We start from the raw sequence: 27,706 nt of genomic DNA, 5'->3' as shown, positions 1-27,706 counted from the left end.
TCTGGTTGTTTTGGTTAAGTTCTTTAGTTTTATTTTTGTAACTAATATTTCCTCTCGGATACTACTCTGATAAACATTTCATCTAAAGTTAATTACATTATCGTAAAGAATTGCATTCATGATGGAAACATTCTGAAGGAGTAATTTACTTTTAATGCAGTACACGGATTTTAAGTGCATTTCTGTTTTCATAGGGAAATCCTGCAATTAACAAAGATGGAAGGAAATTGAAGGAAAAACCAATATTTATCATATTCTAATGGCACAAAGCATTAGAAGTAGGCAAACTGGTATCTCTTCCCAAGACTGTTACAGACCTGCTGTTCTGAGCAAGTCTCCAGTTTGCTTCTTTGCTACCTTTCCCAACAGCCTGTCTAATGCTTTGATTCAACAAAACATCCAAACCTGTACTTAATGTTACAAAGAAGTAATTACATCCTTAAAATTAGTCACATGTTGAAGACTTCAGTTTGATTTGGTAATCAAATTCATCTGTCTTTGATGAATGCATTTTCACTGTTCCTGAAACATGTTGCATTGATTGTAGTTTGCTTATGACCTAGCCATATGATACAACTGGGCAGACAGTACTGTGCCTTTTATTTAACTTATTTCTATAGCTCCATATGATTCTGCATAGGTAGAGTAATATCCGCATCTTTACAATACTATTAGCAGACCACTTTTTAGGGTTCTAACACCTCAGGTGTAATTTACTGATGCACTTTCTTGAGGGTAACATCACAGCGTAGAAACCAACTGTGAGGTGCCTGATGATTTTGTAAGTGTACAGAGATCAAAGAACTGGTAAACGATACAGTATCATACTTCACCACTAAACATGTGCTAGCACCTTTCACTGAAATTCTGTGGGCTATTAATGCATTGGGTAAAACAATGGCTCCAGTTATTAAAGCTAAGAAATACAAATAAAGAAGCTTTGCTGGAAGAAAGCATATTTTGGCTGGTATGGTAACTATATTCAACGTCAGCTCAGCACTAGCACTTATTCCACATCAGTAGCTTGATGATGGATTTTCAGATCTTGGTGTAGCTGGTTGCAGAGCTTGGATTTTGGGAAGGGAGAGAGGTAGGAAAACTAAGATTTGATGTCATCAAAGCATAAAACCTCTTTTAGAACTTTGATTAAAAGTGAATATTGATGAATCTCTTGGCAGAAGCCAGTGACTTTCCCAAGTCTTTTTTTTTTTTTTTTTTTTTTCTGAACAGGAGCAACACAACAGAAAACATCATGCAGGTGCTACTTTTTTTACAAGATACTTAAAGATTGTATTGTAGCTAACTAAATTAAAAGTAATTGTGAAAGGGAGTGGATCATGCTCCACATATGGGATATATAACATCCCTTCCCTTAACAAAATGCCATGACGTGTTTTCTAAACATTTTTAAAGCATACAAAGCTTGAAAAATTGGATCATCCCCTTGTACATCAGAGAGTCTTCTGCAGATTCCATTTTGAGTAGGTATTTCATGGTTCTCTACTAGCAAAGGAAGCACATTCATTTATACATCTTCATACTGGTGATGGCATATCGAAGGGAAGAAGTGGTTTGATCAAAGTTGGGTGGATTTAGCAAAACACAAAACAGTGGGTCTTCCTGTGTTAACTGAAACAAGCAGGTGTGGAACCAATTTATTGTGCATAATTTTTTCCAGTCTCTGCTGAAATAACTATGAATCTTTCAAACACCTTAGCTATAGAGTAAATAAAGAGCTTTTTTAGTATATTTTGATTTTCTGTAGAGTTTGCTCAAATCAGGCATTCAAATGCAAAGTCCAGCACTTGACAGTTTATAGATTTTTGAGACTCCCTGGGAGATTGTGGGTAAAATCTAAAAGCAGTTACTAAGCTGTACTGATACATAAATGTTGTTTTGTCATGGGAGGAACAGAAAGTCTGTGACAAATGCTTTGTAAATTTAATGATCTCTTTAGTATTTTTATTTTCTGTATTTATTAATTTGTGTGTAGCATTAGTCATAGTTTACTGGGAACAATATGTCTTTGAGAGTTCCACTGTAAAAGTAATTGTTATCCTATAAAATTCAATCTAAAGTATGATTACATTCAGATAATTCTTTTGATAAATTGTTCAGAAGAAGCATAATAGAAACAACTTAAAAAATTTTTGTAATGTCTCCTGTATACTAGTAAAGTGTATTTACCACTGGCATCCTAGAGTCTACTGTAAAATAAAGCTAACCAAGCTGGCAAGACTTAACAGAGATTTTTAAAAAGAGAAGTGTACCTACACTTGAGTGGCCATTTTTGTATGCCCAATTTGTAAGCCTAAGTATGGCAGACATTGACAACCTACACATTGACAATTTAGACATTTAATTGTGATAATTTAATTGTGATCATTCTTTCTCCAGAAGTAGGATTTAGTGCGTGGGTAGGAGTATGTACATGTATCTTTAGAAATAGATGGTCCACAAATTTGTAATTTGACACCTTGTATATGACTTTATTTTAAGAAAATACTCAGCATTGAGAGTCTAGAAATAGTACACTTAGTGTGCTTAGTGTGCAGCTGAAAGCTGAAGCTTTGGGTCTCTATTTACTCTTGACAAGCTATATAAATACTAGGTGCATTCTTTAAATGCATTAATAGGCTACACATTAGAGATCCTCTTTTTTTTTTAACAGGTATAAACATTTTCTCTGTTTTGATCCATTTATAAGATTTAAGTTTCTGTAACACAAAGTATATGAGGAGATGAATTTTTCTTCTTCCAAAGATTTTCCTTTTCTTTTTTTCAGCAAGGACTGTTTTCCCTAGAAACGTGTTGTGAGCAGTGAGACTATTTCTGCTTGTTGCAGATTTTTTTCTTTAATGCATTAGTGTAGACTGAATCTAGTCCCCTATATTTTACCAGCCAGGGGCAGTATATACAATGGGTAATTTAGAACTTGGTGCACAATATTTGGTTATTGTGATGTTGTCAAATTCAATATAGAAGAGCTGAAGTTTTCTGCTTTTCTCTTCCTTGGCACAGTAGTTTGGTTCTTTCTCCCTTATCCAGTCATTTAAGTTTTAGAAAATGTGTGGAAATTGAGTATCTTAGAGTCTTCTACTCCTTTTCCAAATTTGAATGAAATGCAATTCAGAAGTTATTGTGGAGAGACAGGCAGATGGACATGTGAGCAGATAACTGAATAAACCTTGTTTCTTTCAGAAACCAGGCTATAAATAGAAATCTCAAAGCTTACTGCGATATAGGAAGGGATCACGGGTAGCTCACCATGGAGGAGGTGTCCAAACTGTGGAATAAATATCTTCAACCCATGTGCTGGAAATACATGGCACTTTAATCTATCACTCACTCACCTTAATGAACTTATCTCAATGTATTCTTTTGAAACAGGGAAATGGTATTCCTCTTTTATTCCTGCTGGACAAGCCAGGCACCAGGAGGTCTGCAGTTTCTTTTACTTCTAGTCTTTTAACCAGATTCAGAATAAAATAAGGCCCCAAATATATTATTCTGAATTATTACAGTGCTGTAGTACTGGTAAAATTAAATACAGATTTTAATTTTAGTAATTTCTCAAATAAGGGTAATAGTGTCTTCTTGACTTCATTAAACGAAATAAAAAAGCCTCTGAGAGAATCTGAAATTAATCACGCTAATAACATTGCCCTACATCTTAACATTTAATGAGGCTCTTAAAAAAATAATTCTTTAAATGTATTTCCTAGGAGAATCTCTCTGGCCACTCCCCGACAGCTTTATAAATCCTCCAACATGACTCAGCGCTGGCAGAGACGGGAGATATCTAACTTTGAATACTTGATGTTCCTCAACACTATAGCAGGTAAGGCTTCCGACTCTTTAATCCTTCATAATATGTTTATGTTTGTTAAAGTCTTAAGCACCATGACTTGATAGAATACATTTATCCCTCTAGAATTCAGCTGCAGCTTTATGATAGATTCTGAAACACACACATTAAATTTTATCAGAAAATGCACAACTTATCACTGAGACTTTAGATTCATGTATTGTTGTGGAGGCTGTTCCTTGCTCCCCTTCTGCCATTTCCTCTGCTGACAGCTTTGTCTGAAGCTTTATTAGAGTCAACAAACCATTGCCAGAGAGTGTCTGGAAATAATAATGGGAAAATGTAATTTCGCTACTTCATCATTCTCAGCAACAGCAACTAGACAGCAGAATAACAACAGTATTCTGCCTAGTACAGATGTCACCTGGATTGTGGTATGATTAGATTACAGCATCTTTTCTCGTTTAGTTCTTTGAGCTGAAATATAATATCAGATTAGGTATTTAAAATGAGAAATAACTGCCATAGACATCCAATCGTTATTGGCAAAAGAAGAGCTTTTCTGGCAATTGTCATTAATTAAACATTCACAATGACATTATTCCTTTCACCTTTCCCTTTTCTATGTGCTAACTCCCGTGGCAATTTTAAATGTAAAAAGCAGCAGTTTTCTACACCATATACAAAGATTTCCAGGAGGTTGTCTACTATTACGATTCCTGCCTGTAGCACACATGCTGCTTATGAACCTGCCTGCAGAGAGCCTTCTTCAGACATTTCACTCCAGTGATCTTTAATTTGAAACCCAAATTAAATTCCACAAGGCATTTTGTACTCCACTGTTACAAGTCTCATCTTTACTTGGTCCTGACTTTTATACTTGAGGTTATCCTCAGGCCAGACATAAGACAAATTTAAGTGTGAAACCCAAAGGTAGTACCTGTTACGCTGACCAGTCTGAGGACAGTCACTATGTTCTTCCCAGTCGGGCAGTGGCAGAATTCAGGAGCTGTCAAACTAACTTGCTTTGAACCTTTAGGCTTTTGCCTCTGTGCTTATATGGTAGTCATCTTCTGTGCATCCAGTCTTACAGACATTAATAAATGTGTCATCAAATTATCCCAGTGTGATACAGAAGTGCTACTGCTGAACAGTTGGAAATCTGAGAGCATGTTTACCTTGTGCAGTGGAGCACAAAGCAGAGTCCCTGAAGCTACTGGAGACCTGGGCTGGAAAGCCCATATGGTGCGGCCCAACACAGGCTCACCAGCTTGGTTCACGAGCACTATAGCCACCGTCCCGCAGATCTCTGCTGAAGGAAGGAGCCCTGCTGAGCGGTTATTACCTCTGGCGCAGCACCACAGGAATGCTGCTATCCTGCTCCTGGACATCAGTCTGACTCCAGCCGCTCTGTGTCTCTCACATCCGCTGCCCTTCTGGTGATGAGGAAATGCAGGCAGAGCCTCACAGGCTCCCTGACTGCCTCACCTGAACTTGAAGGGTTTACTGGAGAGCTGGGAAGTTAGCCTAGGTCCCCTCAGTCCTTGTCCAATATGTTACCGACAGAACCGTCCTTCACTTGTAATTTCCTTTTTATGCATTCATTTCTTCTGTAAGCAGCATGTCTAAACTCTTTAAATGAGAGTAGACAAGAGTGGAGCCAATTTTTGATAAATTACTTTTCATTTTTAATCAATTTAAAACTCCAAGGTCATTTATTTTTAGGTACATCACCAAAGCATCCAAACCTGAAAGACATCATTAAGTCTGAAGTCAATTAGGAATTGCAGTGACACTTATGCTAAAGTATCCATCAATAAACAAGTTTCAGCCTAAAGAGTTTCCTTTCAGAGTATCTCAGAGGTCTCAGGAAAAATGTTTTTTGACCTGTTGTTTGACAGTAGTACTGGTAGGCAGGCTTTATAGCCAAACACCTGGGTAGTTGCATGAGGCAAGTTTCTTTTAATGTTGTCTAGTGTCATTCACCTGCCTTACAACAGGATGGCCTGACATTTGCACTCCAGGTACCACCTGCTATACCAAAGGTTTGGAGGATTATTGACTCTATTTTGTTTGTGTGTCTATGAGCTTGTACTGTATTTGGAAAAGCTTACAGCAGCTTGGTCAGTACCTTAGTAGTGTCTCTCTCTGACTCAAAGCACTTATTTTCTGGCAGATTTTTTGCTATCAGTTTCTTACTGGTAAATCTCATTTGTTCATATAATCTCATTGTTGTTAATTGCATAACCTCACTTGCTCATTTTCACAGCATTACCTACCATCTTATGAAGTCTTTCAGCAGTGCATCATCAAATTCAAATTCTAATTTAGGTAAAGACCATATTCCCTGAAAGAGAGGGAGGTAAATTTGAGTCTCTAGAAGCAGTTCAGCTTAACTCTTTGTCTCCATCTTGTATTAACTGACTCATTTTGTAAAGTCATTCTTTTTAATGATGCTTTGAGGTCACATGGATCAACAAATATATGTTTTCTGAAGGAGAGCCAATATGCTGATTGTTAAAAGTTTTGGAAGTGACCAGTATTGGTCAAATAAAAATTAATACCATGCATACTCTTCTACTAAGATGTCAACAATATGTTGGGTAACATTTGAAGACATTTTCCTTGCCACAAAGAATATCCCTTACTCTGATTTTTATTTCAAACCCATCTGCATTGCTTGGCTTTTGCTAATGGGTCCTTACCATTCTCTTTATTTTCTGCTGTGTTTTCATTTTCCAAGAAGGGTAACAGTCATCATGTTCATGTATCACTGTACGATCTCATAAAAGATTTTGGAGGGATGTCTAAAAGCAGCTGAGATTCTTGGGTGCTTTCCCAATCAGCAAGAGTGCTGTCACATCTGATAGTGTTCCAGCAGGATTAGTGAAGTAAAGGGTCCACTGACATCACCTATGACTATTGCAGGTTAGAATGGCCTTCAATGCAAAGAGCTTGTAAGAAAGCATGATTGCATTGTTGTATTATGTTCTTCCTATTTCTGCTTCATTTTCTTGAAGATTTTGAAGATTTGTAGCCTCTATGAACACAGATAAATAGATTTCAGTTGCTAATGTCATTATAACATCTGCGGTCACTGATGCACTCTCATAGAAACTTGTGAAGTTTTTTTGAAAACTAGAATAAAATTTACTGTCAATAGCTGGACTCCCTGCCAGTGACACACACACATAAAAACTTTTCTGAAAACAACATAAGAGAATTAAAACTGACTGAAAGCCAACAGGCGATTCTACACATGGCAATAAGCTTTTTATTCCAGTTTGGAACAAACCCTAAATTTTTCCAACATTTTGACAGAAGAAAAAATCCCCCAAAGTTCTTTTTTTGAAAGATAACCTTGTTTTGTAGTTCTAATGAAGTCAGAACTTCAGCTAGGAAGCTGACTTCCAAAAACTCATGAAGAACTTGGGGGTATTGCAAAGAATCTCTTCATAAAATTCCTGGCAAACCAGAAACCCACCCACAATGGAGTGTATGTGAGCTCCAAGTCCAGTGGCAGAGGAGAAAGCATCAAAACATAAATATATGTTATAAAGCCTAGAGGTTCTCACATCCCCAACCTGTTTCCTGGCTCCACCATTGCATGGCAATCTACTGCCAGGGCTTGAGATCTGGGAAACTGCGGGGTTGAGAGCTATGAGGCAGCCTGATTGACACCACTGCTTTTACAGCTGTGCCTGTGCTTCTGTAAATCTTCTGTTGAAAGGTATTTCTCCAAAATACTTCCTTTACAACAAATAGGTGTTTTTCGATGAAGCACTAAAAAAAATAATATATCTACCAGAAATACAGTACTGGAAGCAAAGTATCTCTACTACATGTTGCCCTTGTTTTGATAACACTGAACTGATAACTGTCCAGATACATCTGTGTTAAACAGAAACAAATTCTTATATGGACTGTAGACAGGACCCTTGTCAGTCAGAAGTAGATACAGGATTTTCTATTTTGTATACAAAGACAGAGTATTGACTATATTCATGACCTCCTTTGCCAAGTAAAGACAAGACATGTATTTTCTTTTCTTTCTTCTTTGGAAATCCAATTTCCAAATAAATTTTTAATTACACTCTTTTGTAATGAGACCGCATAAGAAATATTTCCTTAGAAGATACAACTTCTTTGCCAGTAATTGTTCGTGTAGGCAGCAATGGCCTAGTTTTAGACTATAACTGTTTGTTTAATCAGCATCTTCTTTTTTGACAATATCATTGGTTTTAGCTATTGAGAAATACAAGCTTCAAAATTTTTTTATTCGTGTTGCCATTTAGCTCCTACTGGCTTTTTCAGCATATCTGAGCTATAGCTTAGTCAGTTAAGAGGTGTGGAGGTTTGGCACTTGTGGATTATGTGGATTATCTGCTGGTAATTGATACATAGGTCCCTTTGTTGATTTTTCTTCTCTTCCAAATAGATAGAGTTCCACTAACGAAGTGCTTTAATACACTTTTTTGCCAATTCTTTGTAGCTTTCTTTCTTCTTACAATGGTCCTTAAGTAGCATCTAGCCCTTTTTACAAAACGGTAAGAAATCACTTATGTTTTCTTGTGATCCTTTTCTGAAATTATTCAAGAAACAGCAGCCTTGGAAGAGAGACATTTAGAAGTGAGGCTTCTGACACCAACTCATTTCTTTCATTTGTGACATGCAACTGGGTCCTTTCCCACAAGAAGTCCTTTGACTGCTCGTTAATACTGTTAATTACACAGACTGGTTGGTCTCTGTAGAACAGGACCACTGAAATAAATATATGAATCTCTCCTTAAATCTCTCTCTGGTTTGCCAATTTGTCTGTCTTGACAAGCATGGCCCCTGGCTATTCTATAAGTTCTTAATCAATGTTTGAAATACTGAAGTGTCCCCTTGGAAAAAATCCATCTTTCTATGACTTTTTAAAAAATCTTTACATCACCCTGTTACCACCTCTGAAACATTGCCCGACTTCATTTTTAGTTTAACTGTTTCTGTTGTGATCTGTACTCATGACTTAATAACTGTCTACTTCAGCTATCACAGTTCTCTCTTTCTAGATAATTTCTTACCCAAGGATATCTGATTACCATCACTTGCACTGGCCTGATGTCTCATTGCAATTTCAATTCGAAATTACTCTCCATTTTCAAAACTCTTTAAAGTCTTGTTTCAACCTGTTTGTCTGGCCCTCTAGCCAACTATTTTCTCGCCTCCCTATTCTGTTTCCAAGGTCTTCACCTCTTTCTTGCCCTCTTTTCTGACTTGAGCATATTTCATCATGTTTACAGCTCTGGGTTTTTCTCCCAAAGGTAAACACTACACTCTGCTACTTATCAATCAGTCTCAGTGTTATACTCTCTGTGCCCCTGGTTTTTGTCCTGGTTATGTAGACATAAGCCTTCCTGGCCACCTTCCCCCTCCTCCTACCTATTGCCTTCTCAGGGATCCTTTAGCTTTGAATGCTTGGAACCATCTATGATTATTCTAATTGTCCTTTCTTTAGATGCACAGGAAAAGGCCATATTGCATGTGATCAGCATGTATGTCAACCCTCTGGGTGATATAGGGAGCAAATAATTTTTACTATTCTCAGTTACAAGATTATTGAAAAAAGTACTTAAAACTAATCCCACTACAGCAAAAGGAATCAAGAAGAGTGGGAACAGGAAGTCATCTTGTAATATGGTTGCAGTGCGCACTGTTTTAGTTAGAAGTCTAGATTTCAAATCTATTTCTCAGTATTTAACTGATTTCTGCTAGGTTTTTTTCTTTTCAAATTGCAGAATGAGTGTTTGCATTTGTATTTATTAGAATTTTAATTCTTTTAAATCCTACCTGCCACAGCTTTTAAAAGAAGTGGAGAATAATTATATCCATAATTTTTGTAAGTCATTTCTCATAGTGGAAAGGGATTATTTTTAAAGGTTTTTGGAAAAAAATGACATCTTCAGTCAGGTAATAAATTCAGATGAACTTCTTCCCCCTCCCTCTTTTTTTTCGCCTGTTTAGCATTTTCCACTTTTTTACTCTGTGATGTACAAGCCCTCACTGGTTAATTATGTATATATTTAGCTACTGCATGTGTTGGGCTTATTATTGTCATCTAATTAGATGTAACTCGAACTACTTGCTTCTAGAAAAATCATTAAAAATTCTTTCCTAATGACCTAGAGATGACAAAATGTCTGTAAAGTGTGAAGAAGCAGACAAGCACAGGAACATCGCTCTTAAAGAGTGTTAATCCAGATGCTGCAATCATCTAATTAAACAATATTTTGCTGTCATTAACATTTTCACCAAGGAATTGCAGTTATAATTTCTTTGTCAGCTGTCTCTAGCTCACTTTACCTTCAAAACTAAAGTGCCATATAAAAACGTTAAATTGGATGGTTTAATTAAAAAGTTTTTTTTAATGAAGAAACATATCCAGTATTTCTGAGATCTCATTTACTATGCCTCAGTTTTATTGTTCAAGTAGATTAGTGTCACAGGCTTGCGATATTTAATATTCAGCCTTTAATATTAATCTCTGTAAGCCTACTTGGGGGAAAATCTGAAGCTTCTGAAAAGGTATAGGGACTACCAATAGCGGTACAGGTTTATGTTTTATATTTATTCAGCTACAGAAAGAACCAAATAATTCTTGCTGGAAGCACCAGACAACTGATGAGATGGCTAAATATATTCATCTGGTGACTTTACTCTGAAAGTAGTCATTGTGAATCCAGAACTGATCAAGAAAGCATTCCTAATAAAGTTAAACCACTAATATTTATGCATGTTTAGAATTAGGGATCTGTAATCCCATTATAGGCCTAGATCACTGTCCTCCACTCAGATAAGCATAGATGTGTGGTCTTACCTCATCATTTAGGTTTGGTCTCCTTTCACAATTTAAATTATGGTTCATCTTCTCAAGTCTTTTTTGTTTGTTGATATTAAAAAGAAAATTGTTGAATTGAGAAAAATAAATCACTAACTTTTTTACTAAACAAATTAACAGCTATTCTTTGTAGTTAATCTCTTCATAAATAAAATATGTTTTATAAATATTCAAGTAGGAGAGAAGTAAATATTTTGTTTATTTTTTCACAAAACTATGATTATATTTATCAAATACATGATCACAAAGGCTCTGTTGTTTGTAATTTATCCTACTTAAACTGAGGGATAAACTGCTTCAAATTATTTCTCACTGCGGGGTTAAAAAAATGCACACAAGAGTTACTGCAGTGTCCTGACGTAGAGTTAATTCCACATGACAATTTGTTCATGTGTCCATACTATAAGTAACTTATCAAAACCACACAGTAAAGGAGAACTCGTGTACAGCAGCTAGGCTCAGGATTGCGTTTTTTCTTGCGCTATTCACATATTTATGATTTTCCTATGTGGAATAGGAACAAAAAGTCAAAATCTTGTTGGCTGAATACTGAAATTGAAATTAAATGAATGAAATGAATGTCAAAATTAAGTAAAACCCCAATGTGGAAAATCTCAATCTTGAAATAAAACATCATTTTGGATAACCCTAAATTTCCTTTCAAAATTTTGCAAAAAGATGTTCTCACCCTTCCAAATGTTTTTATAAAGTGTTTTCAGTTGAAGGTCTTTATAACTGTGAACTCTTTTCCATAAAACTTTTGATTCTGAAGAATCGTCATTTTTGCTTATGCTTTGTAATAGACTACAGTCATCTCAGTCATTCTCTTCCTGAATCTCAAATTTCTTTTAGTCTGCAGTCTACATAAACACAAATGTCTTCCTTTTGTGGAAGCTTTTGCACATTCTTCTTTTACTTTAATTGAGGATTCTGATGGTGAGAAAAACTTTGATTGTATAACGGTATAGTTTTATAAAGGCCGTATTTTATAGAACCTTAAATTTGACAGTCTCAAGAAACTTTACAAATCATATGTAATTAATCCCTTGCCAAAAAGGAAAATAATATTCTGATTTGACAGATATGGAAAATGAGGCAGAGTTGTCCTACTTCAAGACATATAGAGCCCCTCCAGAAAAATGTAAAACAATTAATATTCTGCTAGAGAGTACCTTTCCTTTTCCTTGCTCACATGGATAAATTCTGGTGTATTTCTTGATTTAATTGTTTGATACATTCTCATTCTGTCCAAGAGTGGTTTTGCATTCATTCATTGTTGATATTAAAGAAGTGGGTTTGTTTCTATCCATCTTTATTTGTGTGTGGCACACAGTGCTGGTATTACTTTTTTTAACAAAATTGTAATTGCAACTCAATTTTTTTTTTTTTATAATCCTGTGAACATCTGTGTTCAAAATGTAAAAATGAGGACACACAGTTGTTAAAAAGATACACTTTTCCTGTTTTCAGTGAAACTATGTACAAAATAGAAACATGCTTCTTGTTCATCAACTTCTATTGAAAAAATAAGGTGTTTGTAGAGTAGTGAAAGTTTCACATTTCATTAAGGCAGAGCTGATTTTTGTGGAGAATTGAAAATGCTATTCAGAACAAGGAAGCCTGTGTTTTCCTGTGCTGGGTTTTATACCCCAGGAATCTGTTCAGAATCTGGAAGGAAGCAGTTAGTGAGACAGGGCTGTAAATCTGCTGCAGGACTGGGAATTGTTAACCTGGGTTATTTCAGTCTGCTAATTATATTATATAAATACACACACACATATATTTATGACCTGATTTTGTTTTTTAAGACTCATGTTGCATATTGTGTGGTTCTCAGTAAATCAATATGGTGGATGGTTCTGTACTAAGCAACTTCATTTGTTCTATCACTGAAGTGTTAGATACTACTAAATATCAGCTGAGATAGAAATAACAGACTTTCCCAAACACACTTTTCCTGGTGATGGATTCATAATTTTCAGTTCACTTCAGTTGCAGATTGTTCTTTTGAAACTATAAAGATGGCTTTTGCACATTTGAGGCACTGGGATGGTAGCAATGTTTCCTTCATTAAGTTTGGAGGGAGTGGCCTGGGACAGTCAGCTGTCTTTTAGGAGGGAGAAAAATATTTTTAATTTTCAAAGTGGTTACAAAATAGTATTAAAGCAAACATGACTTCCTCCACTTTGATTCCATGATTGCTGTGAAATCTCACCACTTCTTCAGTGAAGAAGAGCCATGGGGAATAATGGATTAATATGGTCTATCTAGGATAGACCTAGATTTGAAAACCTCAAATTTAGCCCCTTGCTGTTTGGAGTCTCCTTTAATCTTTGCCAGCTAATGATACTGCATACAGTTGTTAGGAAAATAATAGTCTAGTGGTTTTACATTTCAACATTCATGCTATGAAAATAGCTTAATGGAAATAAAAAAGAAAGTGTTTATTGGCATATGGTGCATTTTAGTTGGTCCTAAAAGATACTGTGCTCTTTATATTATGCTGATTTCTGTGTTGACCTCTGATTCAAGATAAGTGCATCTAAATGAATACTTTTGTCTGGAAGATTTACACCTGATTCTGTCAAGTGGTGGGAACTGAGAACATGTGATGCAACAAAAGTAACCGCTAGATTGCTTTTCAGCTGGAGAAGTGGACACTTTTTTCTAATTCTTTAAACATTTTCTTTCTTAATAGGACGAACATACAATGATCTGAACCAATACCCTGTATTTCCATGGGTTTTAACAAACTATGAATCTGAAGAGTTAGACCTGACCCTTCCAGGGAACTTCAGAGATCTTTCAAAGGTATGCTTCAATTCTGTTAAAGACAGTCAGCCAGACCCTTCAGGAAGAAATTTTGTTTTATACTTATAGTCTGGTTAAGTTAGGTCTTTATCTTAAAGTCGGAAAAGTCTGAAATAGACTTCTCTATTTTAGAATAATTTTGTACTGAATCTCTACATTATGCTACTTCCATGTCCCTGACTGATCTGGTTCCAAACCTGTAACTCCTCTGTACTTTCTGATATGGATCACATCAGACCACTTCATCTCACTAATTATCTCCCTTAGTTTTTTAAAGCTGATCCTTTGGAAATAAAAAGCTTGAACTAATTTTTCACTTTATTTTGCAGTGACTAGATGAGTAATGTAATAGCAGCACCTCCTTTTGGTTTAATAATTATCCAGTAAACAAGTACTTTGTATTTTAGACCCTGGAGTATCTGGTCCCTTTCATTATTTGTGGGTTTTGTCCTTCAGCCAGACTTGGGCAGTTAGTGCTTTATAATTACACAGTTCCTAGTATTTGTTTCTCTAATAGCACCAGACTGCCATCTATACCCAGCTGTGGTCCTCTGATTGTGTCAAGAGACTGGAGAGAAGGTGTGTTGGCCAAGCATAGCAGAAGCATATGGAGGGGCTCTACACAAAAAAACGGGTTTGAAACTGGGTTGTGGGAAGTCTCTTCCCTGGTGCCTATCAACTAAGAAAGTGTGTGTACTTTCTTACTAGTGAAGGTGGGTAGCCTTGCAACATCCCCAGCGTGACGTTTCTGTTGTCTGGACATGGACAGCTTTCTTTCATCCTTGCCACAGTTCCTCAGCCAGGAGGGAGAAGTTGCCCGTCCAAGTTGAGTGAGTCTCAAAACCATAGGGGGCCGTCATTTGCTGACTTAAGGAATGAGGCTGGAGAGTAGAAAATGACCCCCAAGACCTGTGCTGCAGTCCTGTGCTGCAGCCCCTGCTTTTCCTTCTGTTGCTGGAGAGGGATGAGAGTTTCTGTGGCTTCTGCCTTTAAGTCTGCTTTTCTTTCCTCCTTTTCCTGCACACACACATCCTGGGCAGCAACGGAGAGATCCCACCTTGGGTATCTCATAGTCTCATATCCCTGTTGGAAAGAGTGTGCTTGCAATACCTCCAGATGTATTGTAACCATTTCTGGAAGCCTGCTTTTGTGAGGCTTCCAAAATAATTCAAGTAGGACCTGATTGCATAATAGCAGATAGAGACACCTAAGTTTTCTCTCCCTTTTTTTCTTAGATAAATAAATAATTAAATAAAACCAGAAATTAATCTACATTCACGGTATGCCTCAAATGTAAACAAATTAGTTGAGACTCTACTTACATTATGTAAAACTTCTGACCTTTCACAATATTATAGGTATGTTTCACAAATGTGTTTTTCAATTCTGTAACACCATTGTAATCTGTGCCAGGAACAATAACGGAAAATCCACAGACATGAGCTAAATAAAGACCAGTGATCATCCTGCACTGGCTTGTTCCCTAGCATGTATAAAAATATTTCTGGTTTAGAATTGTTTGTAGTGATAAACCTTTCATTAAGATGCTTACACTTTTCAAAATCTCTCAAACTCACTTCTTGCTAGTATTAATAGCACTGCATGTGGTGAAGTGCAACGTGATTAAGACAGCGTCTCAGGAGTCCTTCATTAGGTACTTAGTTTTGGTTGAATCCAAATTTTTATGGCAGCCTATTAAAGTATGTAATTGCTACAGGAAGTAGCATGATAGTTGAATAGATAGGTTTTCCTCATGAGTTAGTAAAGACTCATTATGGAATTAGTGCTTGTATAGCTTATTCAGTATCACTGCACTCCTAGTAGAACTCTCCCTTGAAAGGAAATATAAAATCAAGTCCCTGGTTATTTATGATTCTTCAAGAATCTGTGCAATGTGCACAGCAGTATTTTGCCCGAGGACTTTTTCTTACCCAATTTGATAACTGCATTCTTTTATTCAAAAGCTACCAGTGGTTTCCTCTGGAAAAGCTAGGGTTTTGACCACTAAAAAAAAAGCCTACACAGAACTAGTTAAGGAGAATGGTCTTTCCTTTCTGGCAATATCTGGGCTGCATTTATCCCATGGATGCGTGAGAAAACACGTGCAATCTGTAAAGTGTTGTGGGATCCCTCAGGATAAAAGGGGTGTAATTGTCAAATTTTTCCAGTGTTTACTATAATAACATCTGATCATTTTACAATGGTTTTAAAAGGAAAAATAGATTAATAATTTTTTGTAGAAGACAGTGGCCAGTTAATATTAAATGCCCCTCTTTGTGCACTTGGGCTGTTATGCATTACTTGCATCCTGTTTCAATTTGTGCATTATCAGTAAAAATCTTCAAAATCAAAACATATCTGAAGTATTTCCTTGGCAATTCTGTTTTTATTTTTGATATCGTCCTGTATCTGTAAGTAAGCCCCTTCTTTCCTTGTTAGGGAGGTGAATCCTGAGTAGCCTAGTGCTTAAAAGCAGGAGTTAGTGATTTATTGTTCACATTATTGAACCGGGGTGTGCTATTAAGCCTCAGCCAGACCTCTGGGGCAGGCACACACAGTATCCTTTCCATGAGGAGCCACTTCCTTCTGTCAGATTTTACCTTGCAATGGAGAAATATTCCTGCAGATTTGATGGCAAATCAGAACCTCCAGCTAATCTGTTGACGGATAAAATATCCTTTGTCGATTCTTGGCTTTCTCTCTTCCTGCAAGTTTGCCCTTCTTAGGTTTCACAAAGCCTCTGTCCTTAAAGTTTAGTAATTAATACCTCTCAAACAATCTTTTGAAATTATTTAGAATTTTAACACTATTATATATGTGGTAAAAGCACACAAAAGCAATGAAATTAAAAGAGAAAACATCTATCATGCTTTGTTTTGTTGATTGAAAATAGTTTTGGTAGTTAAATGTAGATGCTAAATCTAACTTTCTAAAACATAACTAATTTGTGTATTATCACACAAAGTTCGTACAAAGCTCTGGTGTCAATTATGATAATTGACAGTACTTCTTTTGAAATTTTTTAACCTTTGATTCCTAGGCTTTCTGTATAAAATGTGATACACCACCTTTGCAATATCACAACTCCTAAGTGAACATACACAACAAATGCAATTCATGTGTTTTGTGGAAATGAAATTAGATGTGTTTGGCTTGCTTATGATGTTAGTGACAGAGTAAAACATATGCCTTTTGCATTTAACTCAAACTTAAATATTTACATTTCTGCAAAGCTGTCTTGGAACATGTAACTTGTCCTTTCCTTCTATTCTATTTTATTCTGTTTTTATGTAGCACTCCTTATTGTGGTACTTTTACTTCCAGATGTTGTTTGTTGCCTCAGAACAATTATAGTTAAATATTAGTCTGAGAATTCCTCTGTCCTTTTTCTTTGAAGTGTTTGGAAATTCCCCTATCAAGGCTTTTTTTTCCTTTTACATATAATTTGAGATTTAAAACCAGGGCCCATGGGCATAGAAGGTGCCATAGCAGTAGGATATATTGGACCTCTCATTTGATTAGACAGTGTAGGCTCAAGTTTTATTCATTACATATACAAGGTTAAAGGTTATATTTATTGTTTGACAGGATGAAAAGCTAATGAAAGAGGCTGTCATAGATACATAGATTATCTTTTCACTATCAAACCACCAGGTGATCTGCTTATTTTCTTCTTTATTGAGATTTCCTTTGGAAGAATACCCATGGTATTAAACATTAGTACAGGAAATGTGTATGCAGCCCTTACTGTACACTGAGTTTTGGGGGATTTCAACACACTTAAAATGTAGTATGGTTTGTTTGTGCAAAATTGTATGACTTTTACTCCTAAATTATAGTGAGTGCATCGGTTTGACATGCTGCATTGTCCCTGCTCATTAAAGTGTAAATGGGAATTTCTTCTCATTTACTTCCAGTCATACCTCCTGTTAAATAAAATGATTTCTTCACCAGGCAAAGTAATACTAATATTGACATGTGTATGAAACATCACACGCCCATTCATTGAGTGGAAAAAATTATATTTTGTTAATATAGAAGGTGTTTGACTGACGGGTGGTGATAAGCATAACCACTTTTCCTTATTACTGTGCCATTTCAAGAAAAGGAAGTGATAAAGCCCCAAGGCTTCTAAATGTAATAATGCAAATGAACACATCGAAGTGTGAATATTTCAAGGCAAACCACACTTAATACTTCCAAAAATGTGTAAGCTGTGGAATGGAGTTTATGGACTTATCAAGAGCCACTCTCACTGTAAAAATGAAATCGGTTTCTGTAACTTCTCTCTTTACCGCATGCAACTCTACCATCAGAAGAAAAGTGAGTTTGATTCTCATTTGGTTTAAGCCACACAGTTAAACATTTTATTTTTTTAAATAAGAAGTTTGTTTACTCTGTGAAACTCTGGTACTTTGAATCTGCCAGAACTCTTGTATTTTATAATGTTGATATTGATGTGTTGAAGAAAAGTTGTTTACAAATTTGGATAAAATTAGAATTTATCTTAAACTTTAAAGTACCCTCCTGAGAAGTTCTACTTAAAGGTTGTTGTTTGGTGGGTTTTTTTAATAAAAAAGCAAGCAGTCAGGAAGAGCTCAGTCTGTATTCAGCCAGAGCCACATAAAGGCATGCTCAAGATTTCTTTTGTACCTAGCTACTATTTTGCACAGTACATTACAAAAAAAAAGACATAAACAGATAACAGCTGCATGAATTAGAGTCAAGATAAGCACACTATTTCAGTGGCTGCATAAATGGGATGCTACGTTCAGTTATGCTCTCATGAGAGAATGTAGTTCTATGAAGATTGCTGGCAAAACAGTAAATATTACATGAGCTAACATAACATGTCCAGTGGATATAAACACTAGATGTATTGACAATACACTGGTTCAAAGGCCAGATGTCTAAAGAGATTAGCCAGATGAAAAAAGAATGTCATGAATAACAGTGTGTTTTTAATGTTAAAGTAAATACTTACTTTATTTTTAAATGGAAAAAGAAGTATAAAATAAACTCAGGCAGCTTTTAGTACATCAGAAGTGAAGTGGCTGAATAGGCATTGTCATAAAGTGAGTTCTTTTGCTTGGTCGGAGTAAAGTATATCTTATAATACCATTTTATGAAAAGTTAATACTATTTGATATGAGTCTTTACAAAGGGCTTTTTTAATAAAAAGACAAATAGTGTGTTTGGAAAAAGCATTTTATAAAACATTATAGAAAGAACGTTTTATTTAATGTTCAGAACAATTTGACTCAAATTCAGTTTCTGGACTAGTCTTATGGTTAAAGTACTGGACTGAGACATAGTATATGGATTGATATTTGCCTTTGTATTGTTTATGCAAGTAATTTTAACTAGTTTACACAGCAGTAGAATCTCACTGAAATGGAAATAAAATTTTCTCCCATTATGTGAAGGTACGGGGATTGATCCATAAATAAAATTTATCTTCACTTTATACCCATGGTGTCAGAATTAAAACCATAGTAGTTGACTTTCTGGACTGAGAATGGCACTGTAACACTATGGAAAAGTGACCAAAATTGCATATACCCTACACATTTCACAAGAAATGTCAGACTACCATTACTGTAGAACATGTCACCTAGCAGGACACATGCCTCATCAGAGAAAATCTGAGTTAGTTGCTAGTCTGTACAACTGAGTTTTAAAATCTTTACAGAAAATACATGTCTTTACTGAAGGATGAACTTCTACCATTTCTTTGGGTGACAGCATTTTGCCACATGGACGTTAAAAAAAATTCTAAGGAAGCTAGGGGCAGACTTCTCTGAATTTACTCCGTGGCATTTCATTTAGGGAAGTTTTTGCTTTCAGAAAATGCCTGGGCATTTGGAACACAGAAGCTGATCTATTTGTGGTTAATCAACAAGTTTTTAAATTACACAACAAAAAAATGTGAGATTTGAGTACTTTCCATTAATGTGCATAGAAGTGGTTCACATAGAGGTCACCATTACTGCACAGAAAAGGAGAAAAGGGGGATCAGATGTTCCTTGTATTTATTTGCCACAGGCCAGAGATAACTGATGTAATGCTGAACCAGAAGCTGCAGAGTTGTACGAGCATGGGCAGCTCCCAGCTCTCCCTGTGCAGTGCTGCAGTGAGGCAGCTGCACTACTTCTGAGACTCCAGTTGTCATCTCTGCATAAATGGTGCTGTGTATGCATGTTAGCTCCTCTAGAGCTAGCTCAGGGATTTCTAGCACACCTTTGTATTGCAAGCGATAGTCATACCTAAGCAGTTCACCCGGGAACACTAGAAATCTTTGTGGAATGGCAGAAATGAACCTGGATCTCCCGAATCCCAGGCTACCATCCAGATCACTAGTTCCTCAAATCCAGGATCTGTCCCAAGAAGTCGAGGTGAGACTTTCTAGCTGAAGACAAGCTCTACCTCACCTCCTCCTTTCTTTCTCTGCAAGGACAGGTAATTCCCAGAAAAGGTTCTTCCCAGAGATTTCCACATGAAAATTTCCATGCCGTGCAAGAAAAGAGATGAGTCTCGTGATATTTTTCTCTAAAGATTCCATTTTATTCAGCAGATATTTTGTGCATTTCAGCATTTTTCTTCAAATGAATCCTAAAGTAATTGAAAGAAAAATGGATTCAGACTCTGAAAAGAATATTGATGAGGATGAAGGTAATCTTCAGAATACAGCTTTTTAGGTTTATCATTTAATAAATTGAACATGTGTCTTCTGAAAGTAGATTATTTTAGCTACTGTGCAGGCATTTTTACATGAAAATGGGAATGCACCATTTTACAATCTTACATCTTTTATCTTTTAAATTGAAATAACACTTCTCCGTGAAGAACCTAGAAAACATGATGGTGTGTTTGCATTAGCGTTTTATGTGATTTTGGAAAATCATTGTCAAGTTCTTGAGTGAAAGTACCTTTTTCATTGAATACAACTATATATTTTTTTTTTTTTTTAAAAAAGGAGTTATTTAAAGCTACGGGTTAAACCATCATTAAATTTTTGCTACTCTATAAAATAAAATACCTTGTAATTATTTTTGAGCATCAGTTATGCATCACAGTTCTTCTTACTGTAATCAATTTACAGTGAAGAATGAAAACACATGGCTTATTTGATGAAAGATATCTGATTAGCTTCAAATATATTTTGAAAGGCCTAGAGTTTTGATTTTCAGTCTTGAATTAATCACCATATCGCTTCCCTACTGTACCTTCAAACATATATATACAGTAATATTGTGACAGATGATGCCTCTGTCTTCCATAGCCTCAAAATTCACTGCAGTGTAGGGTAAGAGGTACCTTCACAGTGGAGGGAAGAGATATTCTCAGGGTGTATTTTCCATTACAAAATACAATCTCACTGATTTGTCTGCCATTTTGTGTTTCTTTCTCAGAGGGGGTGAACGTTTCCTGTTAACAGACTAGGGTGTGAATTACTGCTTTAGCTTTTGAAATGTGCGTTTGGGGATGGGAATTTGTTTTGCCAGAGTAGTGGATTCACAGTAGCTTAATGAGGGTGGTATCAGGAGGTCCCATGCAGTCCCCAAAGCAACCCAGAGCCCTGATACAGCTTAGCTAAATGCACATATATCTACACAGTTTGTCAGTCTAATAGGAAAAGAATGTCTTTTAATAAGTTACTCTTTCAAGAAATAGGTTGAACAACCATTTTTATATATTGGCAGCTTATAGACTATAATAATGCCAACATGTTTCCTGACAGTGGCAGGATGTGTAGCAAAACTGAGTATAACAAAAATGCAAATATTTATTTCTTCTTTTTCCAGTAGTTGGAAAACAAGCCTGGAGAGTGTTAGGGAATGGCTCATACTTCTTTTTCAACAATGTTTTGTGAGGTCTTGCAGTGCAATCTGCACCAGATAACACTGATCCTTAGGGATTACTCATACATTTTACACTTATGAGAAAGCTATTAACATCTCCATGACACAGCAAAGTATTAAGCATCCCAAGTGTTTCATGTGAAAAATACTGAAATCATAGTTTTAAAATCTAAGTGTTCATCAAACACTGCTATTTAAAAACAAGTTCTAATATGTAAAATTGGAAAACGTGATGTTCTACGTCAGCCTTTTTAACAGCCATCTCAAAAAACATAGCAGCAGTGAAGGAATAAAATACTTGTAGCTTTAAAATAGTTCGGTTACATACATAGAATAGTGAAACAAACTGATTTGACCTTGTACTGCTATTTCCATTCCAAATTACTTTGCATTTTAGCTCAGTAGAAAAATTATGCGGTAAAATGAAATGTCATAATACCTGGTAGTATTTTGAAAAGTGTCAAAGTCCTTGAGTATATGTTTGTTGTCAAGTCGTAATTCCCTTAATAATATGAATTCTAACTCTTAATCTTTGATTAATACAAATCAAGTAATCATTTAAAATTATATTAAGGTTATACAATTATTATGTGTGGAATTGTGCTCTCCTCTAAGTATTAAACTCTGTGTGTTTGGTCAATTTTACTGCAAAAGCTAAAATCTGAAGATTCTTTGCAGATAGGTAATAAATGCACTACTACTAGCTCATCTGGAAAAACAGATTTAAGATCACTTATATATTTATTTCAACGTTTTAGTTACTTTCTGTTGTATTTTCTTTATCCCAGGGACTTCTGGACACACAATGACCAATACATTTTGAAAAAAATTCTGAGCTAAAGTAGGTTAAAAAAATCACAGAAAAGCATGTATCCGCTAAGTAGACACACCAAAAGTAATAGTTCCTGCTACTATCTTACATTTCTTTTGGTTTTTACCTAATTTGTATAGATTGTCTGTTACATGTGCTCAGAATGGACTTTGTGAATAATTTCCAAATTCTATTGTTTTTAGGTACAAAGCTTGTTTGTTTTGCTCAGTAAAATGTGGCTTTGTTCAGTCAGAAAATACATCCAGTCCTGCAGGACTATGCATGGTTTTTAAGTATTTCTGCTTAGGATCACCAGACACCATCAGCAGTTCTGCATGAAATCTTTTCATCATGAACTGTGCGTTACAAAGTATCCTGTGTGAGCAAAAGTCAGTTTTCATTAGCTGTGTGATTATGGTGAATGACAGCAACAGAAATATTAGTTTGGCCTCGATGCATTTTAAATGCATTTTTAGAAGTCTATTTCCAGAACAATGTTAACTGAATTAATTGGGAAACAACTCATACTTCAAGAAGGTCTTGAAAAATCTGCAGATGTGGATCACTTGTATTTGTCCTTTAAAATAAATAAAGTCATAAGACTTTTAGTACACAAAGCCTTTCAAAAGAAAATCTAAGATTACAGCAATCTGAAGGGATTACTACAGCATGGAATGAGTTTGGTTGCAGAGTCTCTCCTGTGTAGTGAATCTTAATGCAGAATTAACCCATGACATATCAGACATGCTGCCCTTCAGCTGATAATACATTTGACCTCTTCCCCCTTTGCAGCCTATTGGTGCTTTGAACCCAAAGAGAGCAGTCTTCTATGCAGAACGGTATGAGACATGGGAAGATGATCAGACTCCACCTTATCATTACAACACCCACTACTCTACATCTACTTCTACATTGGCTTGGCTTGTTCGTATTGTGAGTATTTCTGTACCCTGGTTTTTACTAATATATTTTTCTACAGCATCTCTTCTGTCACTTGCCACTATTTCAATTTTTTTAATGAAAGTACCTTTCTATCAAAATCTTATTGTTCTTCCCTACGTTAAAATCTCAGAAGTTCTCTAGATATACTGTGTATATTCATTTGTAGTGATCAGGGGGTCCCTCCAACCCAAACAATCTGAAATATGTTTAGACACAAAACTGTGGTGTAAGGTCACATATGATGAAGAAAATACATCTAAAACTAAATCCATCTAAAAAAAAAAAAAGTCTCTACATAATAGAGAAACTGATACTATTCATATATTCATTATTTTTCAGCTAGGGACAGATATATGCAACATTAAAGAAAAATCTTTTGTAGAAAGCACATTAAACTGTGTCAAACTGAGAGGGGAATTATAGAACCAGTTTTATATTAAAGCAGTATGGAGTAATACTTTACGCAAATGAACAATGTTTCTCAATGGATTAATAACTTACAGTTTTCAGAAATGTAAAATTGTAGATTCTAACTTAAGCTGCTGTTTCAGTTCTGGAAACCTCATACTTAAACCCAATCTTCACAATCAGATCTAGGGAAGGTGGCCAAACTTCAAAGATAGAATGAATCTGAATTCAGTTTACATGTTAACACACTGAATTACAGAAAAAGGAGTGTTGATGAGAGACTGAAAGTTTAACAGAGAAACCCGAGTTAATGAGAAGTTGAGTCACTGTGTAATTACTGAACTTAAACTATACCCCGCCAATAAAAATCGGTTGCATAAGGTGTATTCTAAGTATGTTTTGCGCACAACCAAGCAAAGCAGAACTGCACAAAGCTTGACATCTGATTTTTCACTCATCTCAGCTTCCCTTAGACATGTCCTGCTTTTCTGCTCAGAAGGGAAGAATTCATGTGTCTATGAGTTCAGGATATACTTCTTAACCCATGGGAAACTAAACGTTGATTACACTCCTATATGGGGTGATCACTGTACTCCTTTTAAATGTTGCTAAATTATTCATATACTGTGAATACATTTTATGGTTCACATGTGCTTCTTTGTTGCCTTAAAGTATATTAAAAACAGTGGGTTTATTTGCATGTTTATGTATTAATTTTGGCTGCTATTCAACAAAAGATCCCCTCTTGCTGTTTGGCAATTTCTTAGGTCTAAAAGTCTGCTTACAGGCTGAATGTACAACACACCAAGGAGTATTCATTTCCTGTATTAGGCTAATGCTGTGTCATTTTTACTACTGTTGTTTATGTAATACCGTAGGTGTTCTTGCTCTCTCTTTTCTGACCTAAAAGAGCGAGAGAACAAGGTCTCTGCCTTGATGGCCTTGCAATATAGACCTGACAAATTATTTTTGTTAGAGCGAACAATATATGTGAGAATAGAAAGCAGAAAAGGAAAGGCAGTGCTTTCCAGGGAAGAGATTGCTGATGGCAAGAAGGTGAAAACAACAAAGGGACAATTTAAATATGGGGCACACCTAGACAGATATTCTAAAGGTTATTTAAATAGGAGTGACCATCAAAAAAAAGCAGTCACTAGTGGGAGAAGACAACAGAAGTGAGAGGGAGACAGACGTGGGGAAAGTTTAAAGCTCAGAAAAGGGAAAAAGGAAATAACATGATGAAATCGGATAAGGCTGCATACGGAAACCCAAAATAAAGATTTGAAAATAAGTGTGTATAGAGACAGGAAAAGATTATGGGGATTATAAAGTCATAGTGATCCTTAGAGAGATATTTTGGGCTACAAATTAAAGGATGAAAAATCCTAAGGGAGAAGATTATGCCAATGAAGTTGATAGATAAGGCTAAATCAGATTTCTGGAAGTTAAAGTAGGATTTCATGCTCGTGAATTTTTTGAGCTAGTGTTTTGGTATGAGTTTACGAAGAAGACTGTGTAAGAACATTTTATAAAAGGCAAATTACAGTCTAGTGCAGGAAATTGACAATAAGAGATGCAGAGATTCAGATAGAAAAATGCTTTCAGTATTTTAAGGGGTTGAAGAATATTCATGGGAAAGGGTGTGTAACAGCAGAGCTTTTGGTAGAAGGTGACAACAAACAGAGTGAAAGAGAGGAGTGGAAAGTAAAATCATGGGAGAAGACTACATAGACCAAAGAATAAAAGAAAAGGGAAAGAAAAAAGAGAGAAATGGAGAGCAACCAAGCAAACAAACAAACAAAAAGCTATGACAAAGAGTATACTGGGAATGAGATAGTCTAGACAGAAATAGAACAAACCAGTATAGAGTAATGGGAATCCAGGGGGAGAAACTATGTGCCTAGGCATTTGGATTGGAGAAAACAGTAGTTTCAGTAGGAGAGGACCTTTCAGTCACTCTGAAGTATGTATGTATAGAGTTGTGTAATTGCCATAAAACCTTAAAAATTTTTTTGAATCTTGCTTTTTGGCTTTGACAGATGCAATCTGGTTCCTGTCAGTTCTCTTCAAAACATTGCTTGTAATATATTTCTGAGTCAATTCTCTGATAATCTGCTCCCTACTGCTTTATATTTCCCTCTGTTGCTTTCCTTTATCTGATATATCAGGCTACTTTTATAAAAGGCACTTTATGCCTTAGCCTCAGTTCTGTCCTGTTTAATCAAATTTGATATCATCAATCTCTGCCTTCATTTTGTCATTAATAAATTTTTCACCGGTAGTAGGGTTTTGAGTTCTTTTGTATACTAAGACTGTCCAGTAAAAATCCATCTTTAAAAGTGACCCATTTAATTATGTTTTCAAACATACGACAGTGGCTTAGCATATAATATGCTGAGGCTACTGATAATTGCAGCTAATATAATAATTTTAATATTAATTTTTGTTCTTCTGCCTTTCATTGTACTTAATAGAATAGGGTGTAATCCTTAACTGAAGCTGTGAGCTACTACTGCATCTGCAAAGCTTCTGTTTGTATTTTCTGTGAGCTGGTTGTACAAGTCTATGTGTGCTCCATTTTCTCTGTAAGAATGCTAGAAAAAAAATGAAGGCAGTTTCAGGATAAGCAATGGTTCAGCCTCACCAGGCCATATATCAGTTTGGTTATGGTCATTTTGAGGGTTATATAGCTGACCCTGAAACTTTCCCAAAGCAAGATAATGCATGCACCCTCCTTCTGTACAACTGCTCTACACACACACACATACATGTGTGCATGCACAAACTCATATGTGAATTGAAATTATATTTACCTGTACATGTATTAATTTACCTGTACATGTTTATTTAAACTAATCAATTGTACATTTCAGGTGACTACATCATGCTAGAATTCTGAAAGGTCAAGAGATAACCCTTTAATTAGCTACATAAGAAATGAACTGAGCCACAGCCTAGAAATATTTAATGCTATAATTACAAATGAATTCCACATGATCTCCAGAAACGTTAGGTTTATATCCAAAATCAACTGTTTCTTGAAAGTGATCAGCTTTCTTTCTAAATTGAGGGGTAGATTAAAGATTAGATAACTACTTTACAGAGGTAGCTAATGAATGTCAAAGTCTACCGTATTGTTGAGTTAACAATTGTTCAGGTTAACAATGATGATAAAAGCGAGCAGAGAACGCCATGATTTATATAATAATGTCTTCCCCTCCTTTGAGGTGTAACTGACATCAAACCATGGTTAAACATTTTTGCACATCACACATCTTTAGATACAAACCCAAGAAATTCTGCTTATTCCGTAGGAGCCAACATCGCCCACAAGTTTGCTTCAGCAAACAGAATAAAAAGTGTTCTGGGAAGGGATGCACTGTTCTGTTGACTTAGTTCCATTTTTGTATAAATGAAATTAAATATTCATAGTTTATGGCTAGGTGACCTTACCACTTGGTTCAAGAGCATTTTTTTCACATGCTTTCCATCTGGACCACTGAGTATATAAGTTGCAGAATGCTACATCAGAATGCCATATACTCCAGTGACTTGAATATCAACCTGAAAAGTAGACAGAAGAAACAGAAAAGTAGGCAGTTGAATGAATTCTGGCTTGTATAATGTAGAATGTGAATATCAGCATTTTCTTCAGATTTTTGGGTGAAATAGACTAGAGTTGTGGTGCAATTGGATGCTCTCAGTAGTTGCTGTTGAAGAGGTTGTGTTTGTGTGAGTCAGTTACATCTTCATTGAAAGAGAGACCAGTATTAGAGAGCATGATTCTCTAAGGTGGTAGTTAAGAAGTTGTAGAGAATAATTGGTTTCCAGTTAATGTTACAATGACTAAGTACTTGTACAAGGTAAAAGAAATTCTGGATTTATTATGAGTCAGGTCTGATTTGAGCTGAAACCCCAATCTTTTGGTGAGATTCAAAGGTGGGGAAGACTTGAAACCCCAAATACTCTCTTTTTGTCCTCTTACAAATGACTGAAAAGACATTTTTGTTTGCCATAAGATGTCTTAGAATGACACATCCCTTCCTCCTCCCTCCTCTACTTCCACCATAAATGTTTCAAATGGGAGTAGGCACAGTTAAAAGGGGATGGAGGGAGAGAAGTGCTGTCGAATGGAAAAATTCCTTGTTCCCACAGCTCAAGCTTGTATTCATCGTAATCAAGTA

At 35.8% G+C, this 27,706-nt stretch overlaps 1 protein-coding gene across 11 annotated transcripts in view; it reads left to right on the top strand.

Annotated features, from left to right (window-relative positions):
* NBEA (neurobeachin) overlaps nt 1-27,706 on the top strand; it is a 514,689-nt gene that overhangs the window by 412,238 nt on the left and 74,745 nt on the right. For all 11 annotated transcript variants that reach the window (XM_074815844.1, XM_074815841.1, XM_074815846.1 and 8 more), the window contains 3 exons: nt 3,726-3,841; nt 13,387-13,499; nt 22,965-23,105. In XM_074815844.1, the coding sequence (XP_074671945.1) occupies nt 3,726-3,841; nt 13,387-13,499; nt 22,965-23,105 (370 nt within the window). The remainder of the gene's footprint in view (nt 1-3,725; nt 3,842-13,386; nt 13,500-22,964; nt 23,106-27,706) is intronic.

Source organism: Strix aluco, chromosome 2 (assembly GCF_031877795.1).
Source record: "Strix aluco isolate bStrAlu1 chromosome 2, bStrAlu1.hap1, whole genome shotgun sequence".
In the NCBI taxonomy this organism is placed as follows: Eukaryota; Metazoa; Chordata; class Aves; order Strigiformes; family Strigidae; genus Strix; species Strix aluco.
This window is presented reverse-complemented; position numbering and strand designations above follow the sequence as displayed.